The sequence below is a fragment of the Parambassis ranga genome, chromosome 20 (assembly GCF_900634625.1).
Source record: "Parambassis ranga chromosome 20, fParRan2.1, whole genome shotgun sequence".
Taxonomy (NCBI): Eukaryota; Metazoa; Chordata; class Actinopteri; family Ambassidae; genus Parambassis; species Parambassis ranga.
Window position 1 is genome coordinate 4,487,655 of NC_041040.1, and position 18,733 is coordinate 4,506,387.

Sequence of the window (18,733 nt, forward strand, 5' to 3'; positions counted from 1 at the left end):
CAGCTTCTTACTGTCGGACAGTGGCTGTGATCCTGTGGAGGGGTGAGTAGCTTCAGATGACCATCAAGGTTTGTATGCACACATTATAGCTTTATAACATGCATTGATCCCTGTAGTGTGTGAGGATTCATTGCAGGCTGTTGACCACCATGGGAGGGTGAGTGGATGCTATGACCAGTGAGTGACGGCTGCTGGTCAACAGGTGGTGAGTAACAGACACACACAGCTTGATGTTTAGGTGTTGTCTGTGTTCATGTGCCTCTTCATTTGTAACTCTTATTGTCCCCTTTCCCATTAAACCATCAGATGCAGCTACAGTTGTCACGTTGGTGTCTTTCCAAAGTGGAGCTGGCAGCGTCTCTGCTGCACAAAGTAAGAAGCACTGACGTATGTTTAACTAGCAGGAAGAAGCTTTGGTTTCCACCAGCTTCACATCTTAACAGGCTTTTCTCTCTACCACAGGTGAGGGGGGGTGATGAGGCGCCGGAGCTCCACGGTGTGTGGGGGACGTTTGGACCCGGCAGGATGAGTCGTCATTTGTAACTCTTGTCGCCTTTCCCATTACATCATCAAATGCAGTTTCATGTTGGTGTTATTGCAGATGTACAGTTAAACAAATCTTATATTAAAGCAGATTTACAAAAGACTCTAAAGTTAACAATATGTTGTACTGTGTAATGTTAATGTACATATGGAGCCACTTTGGCCTGTGAGTTGAGTAAAGACAGGAAAAATGTCAGAATGTGAGCTTTTTGGTAGAGACACAGAAGAACCAGATGTTGGAGTTGCCAAGACCCAGGGGAAGCATGAGGAAGGAGCAGCTTCTTGTCATTGATGTCAGTGATCTTCATCCTGTGTAGGGATGAGTAGAGCTGCCAGCTTCAGATGGCCATCAAGGTTTGTATGCACACATATGGCATAATTCAAACCACCATCCACTGAGCAGTTCCCTCAACCCTTGTCATCACCTTTCTTCATACTCACTATATATGAATTAATTTAATTGCATTGATTACTGTTTGAAAGGATTCATTGCAGCCTGTGACTGTCATGGAAGAGGGTCTGTATGAAGCTGCTATAACCAGTGTGAGTGCCTGCTGCTGGCCATCTGACGGTGAGTAACTGACACACAAATGGATAAACATGAAACTTTGCAAAGGTGCTTGTTGAAAATGAAATAACCAGGTAATTCAAGAAAACGTCTACATGTCTGATGTTCAGAGGTTCTAAGGTCTGGATGGGTTTGTTGAATTGTGCAATGAAATCATGTTTAAAACAAAAATGATTAATGTTGAATTTCTTGACAGAACTGAGGTTATTGAAAATGAAAAGTGTTACATTGTGTTACACAGTGTGAAACATGGTTCAAAGTGATGAAAACACAAAGGGTAAGAAACTAAAGCATGATGGGAAATGTTCAAAGGTACAAACACGGTGATGGGTTCATTGAATGTGATGAAATCAGGTCTTTGCGTGAATGTTTTTTGGGTTTGGTCAGGAAGTATGGGTCAAAGCAAAATGAATTTGCTGAAAATACAAACGAGTGGTTATTGGTCTGAAAAACAGGGTGCTGATGGAATGTGGTTTAAAACAAAAACTGATGAAATCAAACCAGGTGTGATGGGTTCATTGAATGTCATGAAATCAGGTCTTTCATGGTTCTGTATTGGGTTGTTGCTACAAGAGGAGCAAAGGAAGCATGACATATGGTTCAAAGGGAAACTGATTAATGGCGAGTTCCTTAATACGCTAACTGGTGTCTGAAAATGTGGTTTAAAGCACAAGGTTTACTGCATGGGTTCATTGAATGTGATGAAATCAGGTCTCTGAATCTGTTTTGGGTTTGGTCAGGAAGTATGGGTCAAAGCAAAATGAATTTGCTGAAAATACAAACGAGTGGTTATTGAAAATAAAAGGTGGGTCTGGAAAACAGGGTGCTGATGGAATGTGGTTCAAAGCCTTGTATCACCTTCAGAGTCTGGGAGAGTAAATGGAACACTGAAAAACAAGTAAAAATGAATTAACCTTTGACCCCAACAGCCTCAGACTGTGTGTTATTATGTCAAAGTACAGTTCACAGAATCCTGAACAGCCTGAGCTGCTCATGAGTCTCCTGCAGCTGGTCATCATGCTGCCTTTTTCAGAGGGACCTGATCTGTGGACTGAAACAAGTGTTGGTATCAGCTGTTCATCATCCAGATGAGTCTCCAGGACTAGAAGGAGGCCAGTCCAGAAATTAAACCTGATCTGATGTATGTGATTAACACAAGTTTCCTCCACAGAAGCTGTAGCCAGTGAGGAAGCAGGTGTTACCTCCTGTATGAACTCTAACAAAGACCTTCTATTGACTTCTTCAGATGTGTTAACAGCTTTCTTTGATACAGGCCCTTGAAGGAGTCCTTGTGGCTGTTTATGTGATTATTGTGGGATCTTTGCTGGCTGCTGTTTTTTCTGTCCTCAGGTCCACGATGACCTCCAGGACAGCTGCTCAGATGTTCGGGCCTGACGGCCTCCCTTCTCATAATGACTGCATGCTGTGGCTGAGGACCAGGGATCAGACCAGATGTGGACACTGGGACTGCTGGCTGACCATAAGACAGGTAGTTTGTATGATTTATGTCTGTGCTGCCTGATGCATTTCAATCCCTCATCATTCTTGCTGTTGCCTTTCACTCCTCAGGACCATGATGACTTCATGTTCTGGGAAGGAGGATCTGGATCTGAAGACATTCTGCTTCTCCTAACTGGCTGAGGACCAGGGATCTGACCCGCATGTAAAAACCATGACTGTTAGCGGAGAATCTCCTGGTGTGTACGCTGAACGCTGCTCCTGAGAACCCAAGAGGAAGAGAACTTTTTGAAGGAGCCTCAGGGATCCCGTGATGTGACGTGTAAGCTGAAGGGCTTGTGTCACCACCGTCGGTTTCCCCATTTTCCTTCTCTTTACTCTCATGCTGATAAAGTGCATCTGTTCAGTTATTCCTTTAATCATTGTTTTCTGTTCACTGCAAGTGGAACACCGTGATCGCCCGTAGAAGGGGGTCGTGGGGGAATTTTCCCAAAAAAGCTAATGCTGGGTTTTTTACCTACTATACATATTTCAATTGTCAATGATTATATAGATCATTTTGTTATATTTTGTGAATGTATAACTTTATGGTTAATGTGTCAGTGCTTATTCAGCCTTGATTTGAGCAGATGTTTGAAACATGAACAGTTCAGATTTGTTATGTTAATGATTAGCACTGGTCTGTTCTTTGGGGAAACCTTTTGTAATACAGTCAGATGTAGAACCAGGTGGAACAGAGGCTGCTTCCACTGGATGAACAGACTGGACCACATTATGCATGTGCAGTGTTAAACTGTGTCTAATTCTTCATGTGTTTCCAATAAACCTTTGTAAGACATGAAGCGTCTTTCGCCTGTGGTTTGCTCAGTCACATCTTCAAACTGACGAAGACAGAGAAAAATTGAAACAATTCTGTAACAATAATCCAGTGAAATATCTGCTGCAGATTGGTGGATTATTCATAATACATTTTTTAAAAAATGCAACATTTTTCAAAAATTCAAAAATGAGATGATTGATGGTAGAAAGCTCTTAGTGGAGCAGATGGTCGTGCTGCCCCCATGTGTCATGAGCAGTGATGGGGAGTAACAGATTACAAGTGCCACAGTTATGTAATCAGAATACAAAATCTGAGTAACTATCCCACTACAGTTACAGTCTAAAGAGGTGGTAATCGGATTACAGTTCCACTGTTGAAGTACTCTAACGTGTCTGTTCTCTGCTGGAGGAAACATAAACATCACTTCTTCTACAACAAAGATCTTGTTCACAGCAGATGTCTGACTCTGACCGCTCGGCTCAGTGTGAGCTTGTGTTCATGTGTGTGACGGTGAATAGTCGTTGGAGTGAGAGCTCTTACCATCAATACAGCATCTTTGATCACAGCTAAAGTTTTTGGTTCATGTCAGTGGACAGAGAGGACAGAGCAGCCGGACTGATGAAGATGAAGATGAGGTTGAGGATGTGAAGATGAGGATGAAGATGCTTAATGGCTGCGTGGTTTAAACGTCCCTCTGACGTCATCACGTCCTGCTCCTCTGACAGAACACTGATGTGACGCAGTCAGCCGGAGCAGTCTGGACATGTTTCATGCTTCATGGCGCCCCCTGCAGTCAGCAGGGCTGATCACTGCATACAGTCACTTCAAATGTAGTTCAATGTGTGAGTAATCCAAGTATTCAGAGTACTCAGACTGAGTAATGTAACGGAGTCCATTACAGATTACTTTTTGAAGCGTTCTTCCCCACACTGGCTGTGTTGATGGCTGGGAGAGCTTTATCCACTGAGGCTCCAGAACACTGAGGTCACCAGGGAGATCGATCAGAACGCTGGAGCTGTGATCGATCGCCTCTTTATTGATGATGCTGCACCTGGTGTGTGGCTTCCTGCAGTCACAATAAACACACAACATCAACACAAGCTCACAGCTCTCCAAAGGGAAGATGAATAAATATGAACATGTCTCCTGTTGCTGCTGTTGAACCATCAACCTGTGTTCAACCTGCCGAACATGATCAATCATCACGAACATGTCCCCCTCCCCCCCCCCCCCTCCCTCTCTCTCCCCCTCTCTCTCTCTCTCCTCCTCCCTTCCTCTCTCTCTCTCCCCCTCCCTCCCTCTCTCTCTCTCCCCCTCTCTCTCTCTCCTCTCCCTCTCTCTCCCTCCCCTCCTCCCCCTCCCTCCCTCTCTCCCTCTCTCTCTCTCCCCCTCTCTCTCCTCCTCCCTTCCTCTCTCTCTCTCCCCCTCCCTCCCTCTCTCCCTCCCCCCCCCCCCTCTCTCTCTCTCTCTCTCCCTCCCCCCCCTCCCTCTCTCTCCCCCTCTCTCTCTCTCCCCCCCCCTCCCTCTCTCCCTCCCCCTCTCCCTCCCTCTCTCTCCTCTCCTCTCTCCCCCCCTCTCTCCCTCCCTCTCCCTCTCTCTCTCTCTCTCTCTCTCTCCCTCTCTCTCTCTCTCTCTCCCTCTCTCTCTCTCTCTCTCTCTCTCTCCCTCTCTCTCTCTGTACACACACTGTCACATCAAAGAGGAGCAGCGATCAGCGGTCACGTGACTCTGCTGATACACTGTCCATATATCGATCCTTGTAACTCTGGTCATGAGGGCGCTGCTGCTCCGAACCTGTGGTCCAAACTCAGCCTGTGAGCGCTGTACAGTGGGCGGAGCTCCTTCTTCCTGGAACTACACAACATGGAGGAAGAATCGAAACTGAAAGTGACTTTGTTCAGTCTCCATTTTGAGTGAAGAGCAGCGGACAGAGAGCTGAAGGCGGAGGCTCGGTGAGTTTAAACTTCATGTTTCTTAGAGCTGTTGTTGTTGTTGTTGTTGTTGTTGTTTGTCAGCGTGAGCGTGGACAGCAGACTGCTCGTGTTGGCTGTGTGTCTGTGTGTCTCGTTGTGTGTGTGTCTGTGTGTGTCAGGAAGTGCGCAGTCCAGGCCTCCTGTGTGAGTCCAGGCCTCGAAGCCTCAGGACCCTTCAGACGGGTTCAGGCCGTTTACACACAGCAGGTGTTTAGAAACACGACGTTTGCTTCGTTTTCTAAAATAACATCGTTCACAGCATAGATTGAAAAGTGTCTGTTCACATTAACCCTTTTAAACCCGCTAAGAGCCTGGGCAGCGGGTGGAGGAAGGAGGAGGAGTGTGAGCAGTGTGTCAGTGATCAGTGTCCGTCTGTCCCTGTGTGTGGAAACAGCTTCATAATCAGCAGGAGTCAGAAAAGTTCACAGACTGTGGGGGGGAGACGCTCACAGTGACGTCACTGCACTGACACTGAGGCAGATGTTCAGACGCTGTGTTCTGATTGGTCGATAGGTCTGCAGACAGCTGCAGGAGCAGAGCCTTTGACTGATGGTTTGTGCTGAGGACGAGAACTGATCAACAGGTTATTGATCGACTTCCTCTGTGTTTAAACACCGCCCTGCAGCAAACACTCATGGGTAATGTAGTCACTGCACTGACACAGACCTGTTTTCATCTGTTTGTTGAACAAAGGTTCAGCCTGGCTGCACATGGATATGACTCATGTTTCCATGTAGTGAAGGTGAAGTGACAAACTTCCTGAGCAACAAATAAACTGTCAGAAAAACCTTCTTATTGACACAGAAGCTTCTCAGTGATTCAACACATGCAGTAAAGTCATGTAAAAGCAGCCAGCACAGGAACAGTGGCGTTCACTTCACAAGGGTGAATATAAATGAACCCTTTAAACAAACAGGTTTACAGAGGAGCAGAGGTTCAGCTCCCTCTGATATTTGGAGTGTTTCCAGCAGCCTGAAGTAACAGCTGAGTGATGTTCAGCCTGTTATTAATAAACATGTCAGACTTATTCATGCAGAGCTAAATGAAGCAGATTTAAGGTGATCGACTAGACCAGGAGAGTCTCAGTGATCTGCACCAGACCTGACAGAACACAGGCTCTGCCTCCAGTCTGTCTGTACAGGAAGTCTAAGTGAGGTGCGTCACAGATGTAGGTGGAAGAATGGCGCCATCTATGGTGCAAATAAGGCACTGCATGGACCAGCTGACCTCTCACTGCCCTTAATCAGCACAGTGGCACTTACACATGGATGAATGACAGACCACAAACCTGAGCCTTTATAACGCCGACCTTTACAAGAACCTGTGAGGAATATGGCACCATATAGATAAACATTCTTTAACCCTCTGACCCTGGAAGCAGCAACAGTGGATTTGAAGTCTGAAGCTTTTAACCCTCTGTTCTCTGTTTTCCTACTTGTGATCTGTGAATGTAGTGTTTTATTTTTCAGGATGAGATTAAAGTTAATGGAGCAGATCACCTTATAACTTCTGGGGGTGTGAAGCTTGGAGGACAAGGATTCATGAGTCTTCAGAGACCCTCAGCTTTAGACAGTAAAATACGACCTAGAAGAGACGAATCACCAGTCCCAGTCCACCAATGGTTAAAAACCTTTTCACAGCATTGAGTGTGGGGGTAATATTTGCATTTTGGAGGATGTTTTTAGTTATTACCAAACCGAGCTGTGTCACTGCAGTCTGTACTGGAATGTTCTCAGACCCAGAGCCTGAACCCCCTGAAGACCAACAGGGTCAGGAAGAGACCTTGAACAGGACCCGACTCATAAGGAGAACCTTCCTCCTGAACATCTGCATGAGAACATGTTCAGTCCTTTGATCTCTCTTTAAATGTGAGCTCTGAAACCTGGATCAGCTGAACCCAGCTCCTCTGTTTGTTGTTCACAGGTTAGAAACCAGCTCAGTGCAGAGAAGCTGACTGTTACAGTCTCTGAGTGATCCTGGTTCAGGCCTGAGACTGACTGAAGATGGATGGTGGTGCGGAGGAAGAGGAGGGCAGAGCAGGACCACAAGGATCCATCTGTGAGTCTCTGAAGAGTGACTGGTCCAAAGATCATCCTCCAGACTTCAGTGCTGAACCTGGACCCTTCAGTCCAAGGTAAGAGACCTGCTGCTGCCTCCACATGTGGATCAGTGAGGGCTGGGAGCTGAGGCTTGTTAGAAAGCCACACTGTGACTGTTTGTTGAGCTGAGTTTCATTGGAAGTTTCATATGTCCAATGTTCTTGAATGCATCATAGTGGTCCTGATGCTGTTGAAGGCATCACACCTGCTGAAGAAACTCTGTGCTGTGATGTTTCTCCAGAGGGAGATTGTAGTTTCTTTCTCACTGAGTATCTCCCTGGTTATTGCTGTGTGTAGATGCCAGAAGGTGAGATGAATGATGTTCTAACCAGCCGGAGTTTGTAGCTAATATCATGTATTGTTTAGTTAAGCATTAGTTCGGCATGGGGCGTTCAGGAGGTGCAGCTGTGAGCTCCTCCCCGCCTCACAGCAGCTGCAGTCAGAGCAGAGAGGAGACCCACAGCACCCAGCATCCAGTCGTCCCGCCATGGCTTACAGAGCGGGATGTAAACAGCATATTTAAATGGCACAAATAAGAATAATGCTGACACCAGTAACGTTAGCTTAGCCTAGCGCAGTCAGTGGAGTTCAGTGTATCCAACTAGCATGTCACAAGTAATGGTGAACAAAACACACGCTCTCTAACTGCTGATAGGACTGTGCTCACCTGTATGTACACACACCTGTCTGTGTGTGTGTGTCTCTGTGTGTGTCTGTGTGTGTGTGTCTGTGTGTGTCTGTGAGTACACCTGTCTGTGTGTGTGTGAGTACACCTGTCTGTGTGTATATGTGAGTACACCTGTCTGTGTGTGTGTGAGTACACCTGTCTGTGTGTGTGTGAGTACACCGGGCCTCTGTGCACAGACAGCAGCATGAGGTGTAAACCTGCATGAAGACAGAAAGCAGTAAAGACAGTAAAGCATATACAGAAATGACATGCCTCCATGCACATAAAACAAACAACATGAAGCTATTCAGTTTGTTTAGTAATAGAACAAGGTGTTGTCTGTTCTGTAGGAAAGGTAACCTTCAATGATTCTGCTATGATCTGGCACCTTATGTAAAACAAGATAAAACTGACTTGACCTAATTAATGTTGTTATGTTGGTGAGCTAACTAGCTAAGACGCACAATCCGTGAGCCTCGTGTGAGGGGATTTGTTTGTGTTTTATGATTCATGGGACATATTTGAGTGCTGAATATATGTATTATGAGTTCTACTTTGTTGTTATTACAGACCACAGTCAATAAATCAGCCATGAACAGGACATCTGCATCCTTGGTTCTTTAACAGGAACTCAGCCACAGCTTGCCACTCTGAACCAGTTAAACTCCCAGAGACAACACAAACTCCTTTTAAGGCTTCAACATAAAAGCTCTCATTTCTTCACATGAAACCTGATTTATTATTATTTGAATCCGTTTTTATTCTCCTTCATAAAAACAAACTGCTCTTCACAAAGGTTTCTTTCTAAACAGGTTTCATCTGATTCTGTTTGGATTGATCTTCTTAGGTTTTACTCTGACTTTGGAAAGTTTGTGTTTGCAGACACAGAGGACCAGGATCCACCTGTGAGTCCATGAAGAGTGGACATTCCAGATTTGAACCTCCAGACTTCAGTGCTGAACCTGGACCCTTCAATCCACAGTAAGAGAGTTTCTATAGTGTCCTGATGGACGGTGATGATGTCACTGATGCAGTTTGTCTTCATTCATGTCCACATGATGATTCTGATGAACTCAAAGTATTCAGACCTCATTTAGAATCTGATCTGGTCTCAGCTGCAGCAGAGAGACTTTCACTATGGACTCTGTGTGTTCACAGAAACCTGCAGGAAGATCTCAGTGGTTAAAGACAGCAGCTCATTCATGTTCATGACTTCCTGTTTCTCTGAGAGTGACACTTTCTGATGTTTTAATAACAACTAGAAATAATTTACTGATGAAGACATGTCTCCACAGAAAGAGGAAGAGGAGCGACGTCTGTGAGGACGAGCAGCTGCCAAGATCAAAACGAAGACAAGGACAAGGTAAGACTGGACATGTGTCTGCTGTGGGACTCTTTTCTTAAACTGGACTTGTGGTTGTGTTGTGTTGTACAGACATGAAAGATGTCTCATTGTGGTCCTTGTCTTTCAGCAGATGTTGGTCTGCAGCAGGTTTTAGAGGAACATAAGGTCAGTCTGAGGAGGAGATGTGAACATGTGACTGAAGGAACTGATGAACCAGGAAGTGGAACCCTCCTCAACAGGGTCTACACTGAGCTCTACATCACAGAGGGACAGAGCGAAGAGGTCCAGACCCAACATGAGGTCAGGCAGCTGGAGACAGCTTCCAAGATGGAGACCCTCCATGAGACTCCAATCAGGTGCCAGGACATCTTCAAAGCCTCAGCTGACCAACAGACGGCCATCAGAGTGGTTCTGACGAATGGCGTTGCTGGCGTTGGAAAAACCTTCTCAGTGCAGAAGTTCAGTCTGGACTGGGCCGAGGGCTCAGAGAACCAAGATGTCAGTGTGGTGGTTCTGCTTTCCTTCAGGGAGCTGAACTTGATCAGAGATGAGCAGCACAGTCTTCTGACGCTGCTCCATGTCTTCCATCCAACATTACAGAAGGTCACAGCAGAGCAGCTCGCTGTCTGTAAACCTTTGTTCATCTTTGACGGCCTGGATGAAAGCAGACTTTCTCTGGACTTCAGCAGCAGTCAGCGGCTGTCTGATGTCACACAGAAGTCATCGGTCCACGTGCTGCTCACAAACCTCATCCAGGGGAACCTGCTTCCCTCGGCTCTGGTCTGGATAACTTCCCGCCCTGCAGCAGCCAATCAGATCCCTCCTGCGTGTGTGGACAGGCTGACAGAAGTACGAGGCTTCACTGACGCCCAGAAGGAGGAGTACTTCAGGAGGAGGTTCAGTGATGAAGAGCTGTCCAGCAGAATCCTCTCCCACATCCAGACCTCCAGGAGCCTCCACATCATGTGTGCAGTCCCAGTCTTCTGCTGGATCACTGCTACAGTTCTGGAGCACATGTTGACTACAGAGCAGAGAGGAGAGCTGCCCAAGACCCTGACTGACATGTACTCACACTTCCTGCTGGTCCAGACCATCAGGAAGAAGCACAAGTACCATGAGGGACATGAGACCAGTCCTCAGGAGCTGACGGAGGCTGACAGGGAAGTTCTTCTGAAGCTGGGGAGGCTGGCCTTTGAACATCTGGAGAAAGGAAACATCATGTTCTACCAAGAAGACCTGGAGCAGTGTGGTCTGGATGTCACAGAGGCCTCGGTGTTCTCAGGAGTTTGTACACAGATCTTCAAAAGAGAGTGTGTTATCTTCCAGAAAACAGTCTACTGCTTTGTTCATCTGAGCGTTCAGGAGTTTCTGGCTGCAGTCTACATGTTCCACTGTTACACCAACGGGAACACCGAGCTGCTGAGACGGTTCCTGCTGGACTCAAAGCCAGAGTCTTTACTCAGGAGAAAGCAAAATAAAAAGAAAGATCCAAAAATTTCATGTCTGGATGACTTCCTGAAGAGAGCCATGAAGAAATCCCTCCAAAGTAAAAATGGCCACCTGGACCTGTTTGTTCGCTTCCTTCATGGCTTCTCTCTGCAGTCCAACCAGAGACTCTTAGGGGGCCTGCTGGGTCAGAAAAAGAAAAATTCAAGAACCATCCAGACAGTTATCAACAACCTGAAGGAGATGAACACTGATAAAATCTCTCCTGACAGAAGCATCAACATCTTCCACTGTCTGATGGAGATGAAGGACCTCTCAGTCCATCAGGAGATCCAAGAGTTCCTGCAGTCAGAGACCAGATCAGAGAAGAGCCTCTCTGAGATCCACTGTTCAGCTCTGGCCTACATGCTGCAGATGTCAGAGGAGGTTCTGGAGGAGCTGGACCTGGAGAAGTACAACACAACAGACCAGGGACGATGGAGACTGATTCCAGCTGTGAGGAACTGCAGGAAGGCTCGGTGAGTCCAGATGTGATGATGATTGTGAATCAGTGTAGATTAGTGGTTCAGGTCTTCACAGATCCACACTGTGTGGTTCTTCAGAGGTCCACATGTTCATTGCAACATGTCAGCTGTGTTTTTGTCTCAGATGTTCTTCAGCTGTGAAAACGTGGATTTTTCAGCTGCTTCTGTTTAAAGCTGTTAAATGAATGAAGAAGTTTTCTTGTTGTTTCTAATCTTCTGTTTGTGTGTTTCTATACAAATCTGATCATTGTTGACATCGGTGTGTAACTGTAGCTGCAGCAGCCGCTCAGTAAGAACACTCAGAATGTGTCTCTGATGAAGACGTCCTCATGGTGACTCTGTGGACTCAGACGTGGGTCAGATCTCACTGACAGACTGTGGACAGCATGGAGGCCTGAATGGAACTGCATGTTCTCTGCTTTCATCTGCAGATTACAGCACAGATTAACAGTCTGATGAGGATTATTGATTCATGTCAAACACAGTCAGATCAGATGAGCTGAGCCACTGATGTGCAGACCAACATGTCCAACAGGACGTGTCCATCTGTCTTCAGATGAAGTCCATATAAAGTGTCCTCTTTCATAATAACATGTTTTCTGATGTTTCTGTCATCACAGACTTTCTGGCTGTGGACTCTCAGAGACTCACTGGGAAGTTGTGGCCTCAGCTCTGAAGTCCAACCCCTCCCATCTGACAGAACTGGACCTGAGCAGCAACGACCTACAGGATTCAGGAGTGAAGCAGCTGTGTTCTGGACTGCAGAGTCCTCACTGCAGGCTGCAGACTCTGAGGTCAGTTCTCTGTTATTATTTATGATCAGGTTTATGAAGAATGGAGGTCCAGATTGTCTCAGACTGCACAGAGCACCTGTCAGGACTGACAGGCAGAACAGGGAGCACAGACAGTTTAAATGAAGGAGCATCATGGTCCTTCATATCAGCAGGTGTCTCCTCAGTCCTCGGTGGTCTGATGACAGATCAGCTCCAGTCTGGTGTTCACAGGTTCATTAAAGAGTCGTTGGTGTCAGGGATCATTCTTTCTGTCTGTGAAGAAATCTGCTGAGAATCTGACTCCAATGTTACCAGATACAGAACAAACCCCTCAGTCTGCTTCTGTGGATGGACCACTTGTAGATGTTCAATAATATATAAGTACAATCAAATGTTCTATAGAAACAGACATGAACATGTTTGTCTATGAAAGGACTGGATGACCTCCAACGTTTCACTGTTAGACTCAGACCAAACTGAGCTCATTGTTTTTGGCCCAAACATCTCAGATCTAGATTATCTGATAACATTCTCTCTCTGGTCGGCATCACTTTGGCCTCCAGTCCGACTGTGAGGAACCTCAGAGTTCTCTTTGATCAGGACATGTGGTCTATCCCTCATATGAAACAGGTCTCTCAGACCGCCTTCTTCCACCTCTGTAATATCACTAAGATCAGGAGCATCCTCTCTCAGAGTGATGCTGAAAAACTCCTCCAGGCTTTTGTTGCTTCTAGACTGGACTACTGCAGCTCACTATTGTCAGGATGTCCACATCACTGCATGAACAGCTGCTGCTGATCCAGAAGCAGCAGCTAGAGTTCTGACAGGAAGCAGCCAAAGGGATCATATCTCTGCTGTTCTAGCTTCTCTTCACTGGCTCCCAGTGGACTCAAGAACACACTTCAAGATCCTTCTCCTCACCTACAAGGCTCTTCATGGACTAGCTCCATGATCTCTGCAGGACCTGATAGAACCGTATGTTCCTAACAGAACAGTCAGATCTCAGAGTGCAGCTTTACTTGTAGTTCCTAGGATTCATCCCAGTAGAATGGAGGACGAGCCTTTAGCTGTGGAAGCAGCTTCCAGTTTGGGTTCAAACACGAAGGATTAATCTATCAATCAATGAAAGAGGTTTTCACAAACATCATAAGAACATGGAGGACATCATTGAATCAGTGAATTATGAATGATGGAAGTTTACACAGTGGAACAAATAAGAGGATTGACAGAATAATTAATTATTAATAATAGAATTTATTTTGATGTTTAAAATGGTGTAAATGTCTTCATCGTCTCCATTTCTGCCTCCTCTTCCTCAGCTGTTGAGGTTTCTGTCATTCAGCTTCTTCTTCTAGCCTCCATTTATTCTGTCTGTGACAATTTCTGCTGAAAACAGTCAGACAAAGATAACTGTCCATGTAAGAAGCTCTCTGATTGGTTGGAATGAAATGATGAACAGTTTGTGCTCCAACATGTGTGATCTGATATTGATCCTGTAATGACTGAGGTCAGCAGCAGGTTATTGATCTGTGTTGACATGAACAGGTGTGAATGTTGCTGACATGTTGATGAGGACACACACATGTAGACCTGATCATTGAAACTGATCACATCTGATTGATTATCAATCATTTCATCTGTTATTCTTTATTCAGATTGGAGAGCTGCAGTCTGTCAGAGATCAGCTGTGCTTCTCTGGCCTCAGCTCTGAAGTCCAACCCCTCCCATCTGACACATCTGGACCTGAGCTGGAACATCAACCTGCAGTATTCAGGAGTGGAGCAGCTGTGTGGTTTTCTGCAGAGTCCAGATTGCAGACTGCAGACTCTGAGGTCAGTTCTCTGTCTGATACTGTTGTAAAACTCACAGAGCTTCCATCCATAAAGCTTTGGTCCATATTGTAATACAGTAATATGAATCTTCTTATGCTGCATATGAATGAGTGTGTCGTACATGTTAGTGTACATACAGTTCAGATTATGTGTTGTTCTTCAAGGATCATGTAACCAGTCGTTTCTGTTCCTTCCAGTCAGTGAATGTCTTTTGTTATTGTGCTCACTCACTTCCTCTGGTTTACATGTCAGAGATAGTTTCTGTGCCCTGGAGCTGAGGCCTCCAAAGGCTGCACACATGACAGGAAAGAGAGCTGAACTTTACTTCCTGTCCAGTTGGGTTGGGCCGTATTAAGGTATTAAGGCAGGGCTGTCCAAACTACGTCCCCGCGGTCGGATTTTCTATGGCCCGCGGCTTCTATCATAAAATGTGTTATTTTTGGCCCGCCAGCCAAACAGAGTAAATCATACAAAATCAACAGGCATTTCTTGTTTTTGTTTTTAACTCATTGTGTAATGTTTGCATGATTCTCTGAGCAGAACATTGTCTCTCTCTGTCTGCATCGTGGTGCGTCACGCGGTGCTGCAGGGCTTGGTTGTTGGTTCCAGCTACGCAGAGGGCTCCGAAGGTGCACAACACCGGTTCAGCACTTCGACACAATTCACTACGAGACTAAACATGCTTCTGCATACAACCTGCTATCAGAGAGCGTCTGTACAAGTGAAGTTCTCCAAAACTAGGAGCCCCTCTGTGACATGGTCAAAAAGAAATAGATTGTGGCCACGAATTATGTATAACGTGCGCACGAAATATTGTTATTATTAGTTGTAGTATAGTAGCCCTATTAGACTTCATGGACGGGGTGCATGGGAGCGTGCTGCCCGGCCAGAGAGCAACCTCCCCGTGCAGCATTGAGCGTCCCTCTCTGGGGAACGTGCCGGAGTACTGGGGGCTCCAGGAGCGCAGGGGAGTGGAGCGGAGCGTCCCTCTCCCTGTTCCATCGCTCCCTGCTACCCGCGCCGGGCAGCAGGGAGCGAGTAGAGAAGTTAAAGCAACATGATGGAGAGGGAGGGGGACGCTCATTGCTCCCTGCTGCACGGGGAGGCTGCATCCTGACCTCGGGCCTTTTTACCGGCAGCTGGATAAAAGCAACTCTCCAGAAATGCGAACATTTGTAAACCATGAATTAGTTTGTGCCGTGTGAGCAGACTGTCTGTGATAAACTGTGATGTTTTACTGGAGCAGCAGAGCAGTCCGTCTTTGCTTGTTAACGTTCTCTGTTGTTAGACTGTCAGCTGTACAGAGACGCGGCACTTCTCTCAAAAAGACTCCGTCATTCAGTACGCATCTGTCGTAAGGCACGTCATCACGTTTTTACGTCTCGTTGCCATGCACTGCAAACCTGTGTAAACATTAAATTACAGACCCTTTGAGATCAGCACTAAATGACTCCCACCTAGTCTACCTGACATTTTACTGATGTCTGCTCCTAAACCAGACCTGCCACATATGATCAGATCTCACCTGCACAGTAGAGTCAATAACTTGTTGCTCTGTTATCACAACCACACAGTTTCTGAATGTTTTAAATTTATGCTGTAAATTCAGATAACATGTTCTGATCTGTCATCTGAATGCTAAGATGTTATTTTGTTTGCTGTGTAAGATGTAACATATTACAAAACAGCATACACAGTTTTTATTGTTTAAAATAATGACATCGAGGACTGTTGGCCCTCGGAGAGTTTCGCATTATTGAATCTGGCCCTCCCCGAAAAAAGTTTGGCCACCCCTGCATTAAGGTATACCAGCGGGGCACACAGGTAGTGATGGTATCATTTTTAATACGAGAGAGAGAGAGAGTTTATAATGCACTTTACCTGCAGTGAATTGTAGGCTACAGCAGCTGTTTTGATGGGGCTCTGTGCAGACACCCCCCCTCTCTATGCAGGCACAGTGGAGACGGGACCAGGCAAGCACTCAGGAAGATTTAGCTGAAACCGCCCGACCCTACTGTCCAACATGATCCTGCTTCATGCACTCAGACACAGAGTCCCCTGTTAGCCAGAGCTAAGACTGGTTTCTGTTCTTGACCTAAATCCAGTCTAGTTTAGTAAGATCCCCATTAACTGCTGCCAAAGCAGTAGCTCTTCTTCCTGGGGTCTGTAGACTTCAAAAAGTATTCTTAACATAAAACAATACGTTATACAGACAAAATGGAGTGCACACATTCCTACATGACAGTACAGCAACGTACTAAAAACTAAAACAGTGAAACAGCAGCTCTACATTATTCCTTATCACAGTTACAGTTGTGCTACTATAGGGTTCATAAGTTCCATAGTTTTTCCCCTTCAACCATTCAACAGTCTGCTGTAAAGTATTTTTGTCATTTTTGTAATAACAGTTTTTCTAATAAAGTTAATAACAGAATAATGAATCCTACCGTTTCCACTTAGCCAAACTAGCTGGTATTCAGTTCTCTAACACTAGTCCTGAAAGGGCAGCTTAAAACTACACCAGCTGCTTTATTTGAGCAACTTGCACTTTGCTTCAGTTCATTTCAGTTGTACTTGACCAAATGATTGAACAATAATCTAAATGTGATCAAACTAATGATTCTACTGGTGTTCTCATCACTGGATTTGGAATACATTTTCTACAGTGCTTGACACCTCCAGACTCAATAATGTTTGATTTATATGACTATTCCAATTCAACAAACTGTCACCAGTCACACCGAGTAGCTTTACCTCAGTGACCTGTTCTATTACAGCACCCCCCAGTCAGACCCAACACAGGTGGATCTTTACCAGAGACCTGGATCCCAACACCATACATTTACTTTTCCCTGCATTAATCACCATTTTATGTCCCTAATCCAATTTTCAATTCGTCTCAGTTCGACTTGTAAAATATTACAAAGTTCAACAGGGGTTTGTGTGGACGTATAAATAGAATCATCCTAAATTCCTAAATTCAGTCTGTTTGTTACAGAAACTGTAGAAAATGTCCTCTGTTTAAAGTCAGTTAACCTTAAAGGCTGTTTGGACACAATAATGTTCATCTGATCATTGAAACTCATCTGATTGATTATCAATCATTTCATCTGTTATTCTTTATTCAGATTGAGGCTCTGCAGGCTGTCAGAGATCAGCTGTGCTTCTCTGGCCTCAGCTCTGAAGTCCAACCCCTCCCATCTGACAGAGCTGGACCTGAGCTACAACATCAACCTGCAGGATTCAGGAGTGGAGCAGCTGTGTGGTTTTCTGCAGAGTCCAGATTGCAGACTGCAGACTCTGAGGTCAGTTCTCTGTCTGATACTGTTGTAAAACTCACAGAGCTTCCATCCATGAAGCTTTGGTCCATATTGTAATACAGTAATATGAATCTTCTTATGCTGCATATGAATGAGTGTGTCGTACATGTTAGTGTACATACAGTTCAGATTATGTGTTGTTCTTCAAGGATCATGTAACCAGTCGTTTCTGCTCCTTCCAGTCAGTGAATGTCTTTTGTTATTGTGCTCACTCACTTCCTCTGGTTTACATGTCAGAGATAGTTTCTGTGCCCTGGAGCTGAGGCCTCCAAAGGCTGCACACATGACAGGAAAGAGAGCTGAACTTTACTTCCTGTCCAGTAGGGTTGGGCCGTATTAAGGTATTAAGGCAGGGGTGTCCAAACTACGTCCCCGCGGTCGGATTTTCTATGGCCCGCGGCTTCTATCTTAAAATGTGTTATTTTTGGCCCGCCAGCCAAACAGAGTAAATCATACAAAATCAACAGGCATTTCTTGTTTTTGTTTTTAACTCATTGTGTAATGTTTGCATGATTCTCTGAGCAGAACATTATCTCTCTCTGTCTGCATCGTGGTGCGTCACGCGGTGCTGCAGGGCTTGGTTGTTGGTTCCAGCTACGTAGAGGGCTCCGAAGGTGCAAAACACCGGTTCAGCACTTCGACACAATTCACTACGAGACTAAACACGCTTCTGCATACAACCTGCTATCAGAGAGCGTCTGTACAAGTGAAGTTCTCCAAAACTAGGAGCCCCTCTGTGACATGGTCAAAAAGAAATAAATTGTGGCCACGAATTATGTATAACGTGCGCACGAAATATTGTTATTATTAGTTGTTGTATAGTAGCCCTATTAGAATTCATGGACGGGGTGCATGGGAGCGTGCTGCCTGGCCAGAGAGCAGCCTCCCCGTGCAGCATTGAGCGTCCCTCTCTGGGGAATGTGCCGGAGTACTGGGGGGCTTAGAGAAGTTAAAGCAACATGATGGAGAGGGAGGGGGACGCTCATTGCTCCCTGCTGCACGGGGAGGCTGCATCCTGACCTCGGGCCTTTTTACCGGCAGCTGGATAAAAGCAACTCTCCAGAAATGCGAACATTTGTAAACCATGAATTAGTTTGTGCCGTGTGAGCAGACTGTCTGTGATAAACTGTGATGTTTTACTGGAGCAGCAGAGCAGTCCGTCTTTGCTTGTTAACGTTCTCTGTTGTTAGACTGTCAGCTGTACAGAGACGCGGCACTTCTCTCAAAAAGACTCCGTCATTCAGTACGCATCTGTCGTAAGGCACGTCATCACGTTTTTACGTCTCGTTGCCATGCACTGCAAACCTGTGTAAACATTAAATTACCAGACCCTTTGAGATCAGCACTAAATGACTCCCACCTGGT

At 45.6% G+C, this 18,733-nt stretch overlaps 1 protein-coding gene across 20 annotated transcripts in view; it reads left to right on the plus strand.

Moving 5' to 3' along the window:
* The window catches only part of LOC114453318 (NLR family CARD domain-containing protein 3-like), a 444,189-nt gene that overhangs the window by 89,060 nt on the left and 336,396 nt on the right, over positions 1–18,733 (plus strand). For 2 of the 20 annotated variants that reach the window (XM_028433144.1, XM_028433146.1), the window contains exons 1-3: positions 5,047–5,341; positions 7,286–7,496; positions 9,011–9,109. The exons of 13 other annotated variants lie outside the window; for them this stretch is intronic. In XM_028433144.1, the coding sequence (XP_028288945.1) occupies positions 7,366–7,496; positions 9,011–9,109 (230 nt within the window). In that variant the 5' untranslated portion in view covers positions 5,047–5,341; positions 7,286–7,365. Of the gene's footprint in view, positions 1–5,045; positions 5,342–5,875; positions 6,001–7,285; positions 7,497–9,010; positions 9,110–18,733 lie in introns of those variants that run through there. 5 more of the 20 variants (XM_028433179.1, XM_028433180.1, XM_028433143.1 and 2 more) reach the window with 4 other exon arrangements.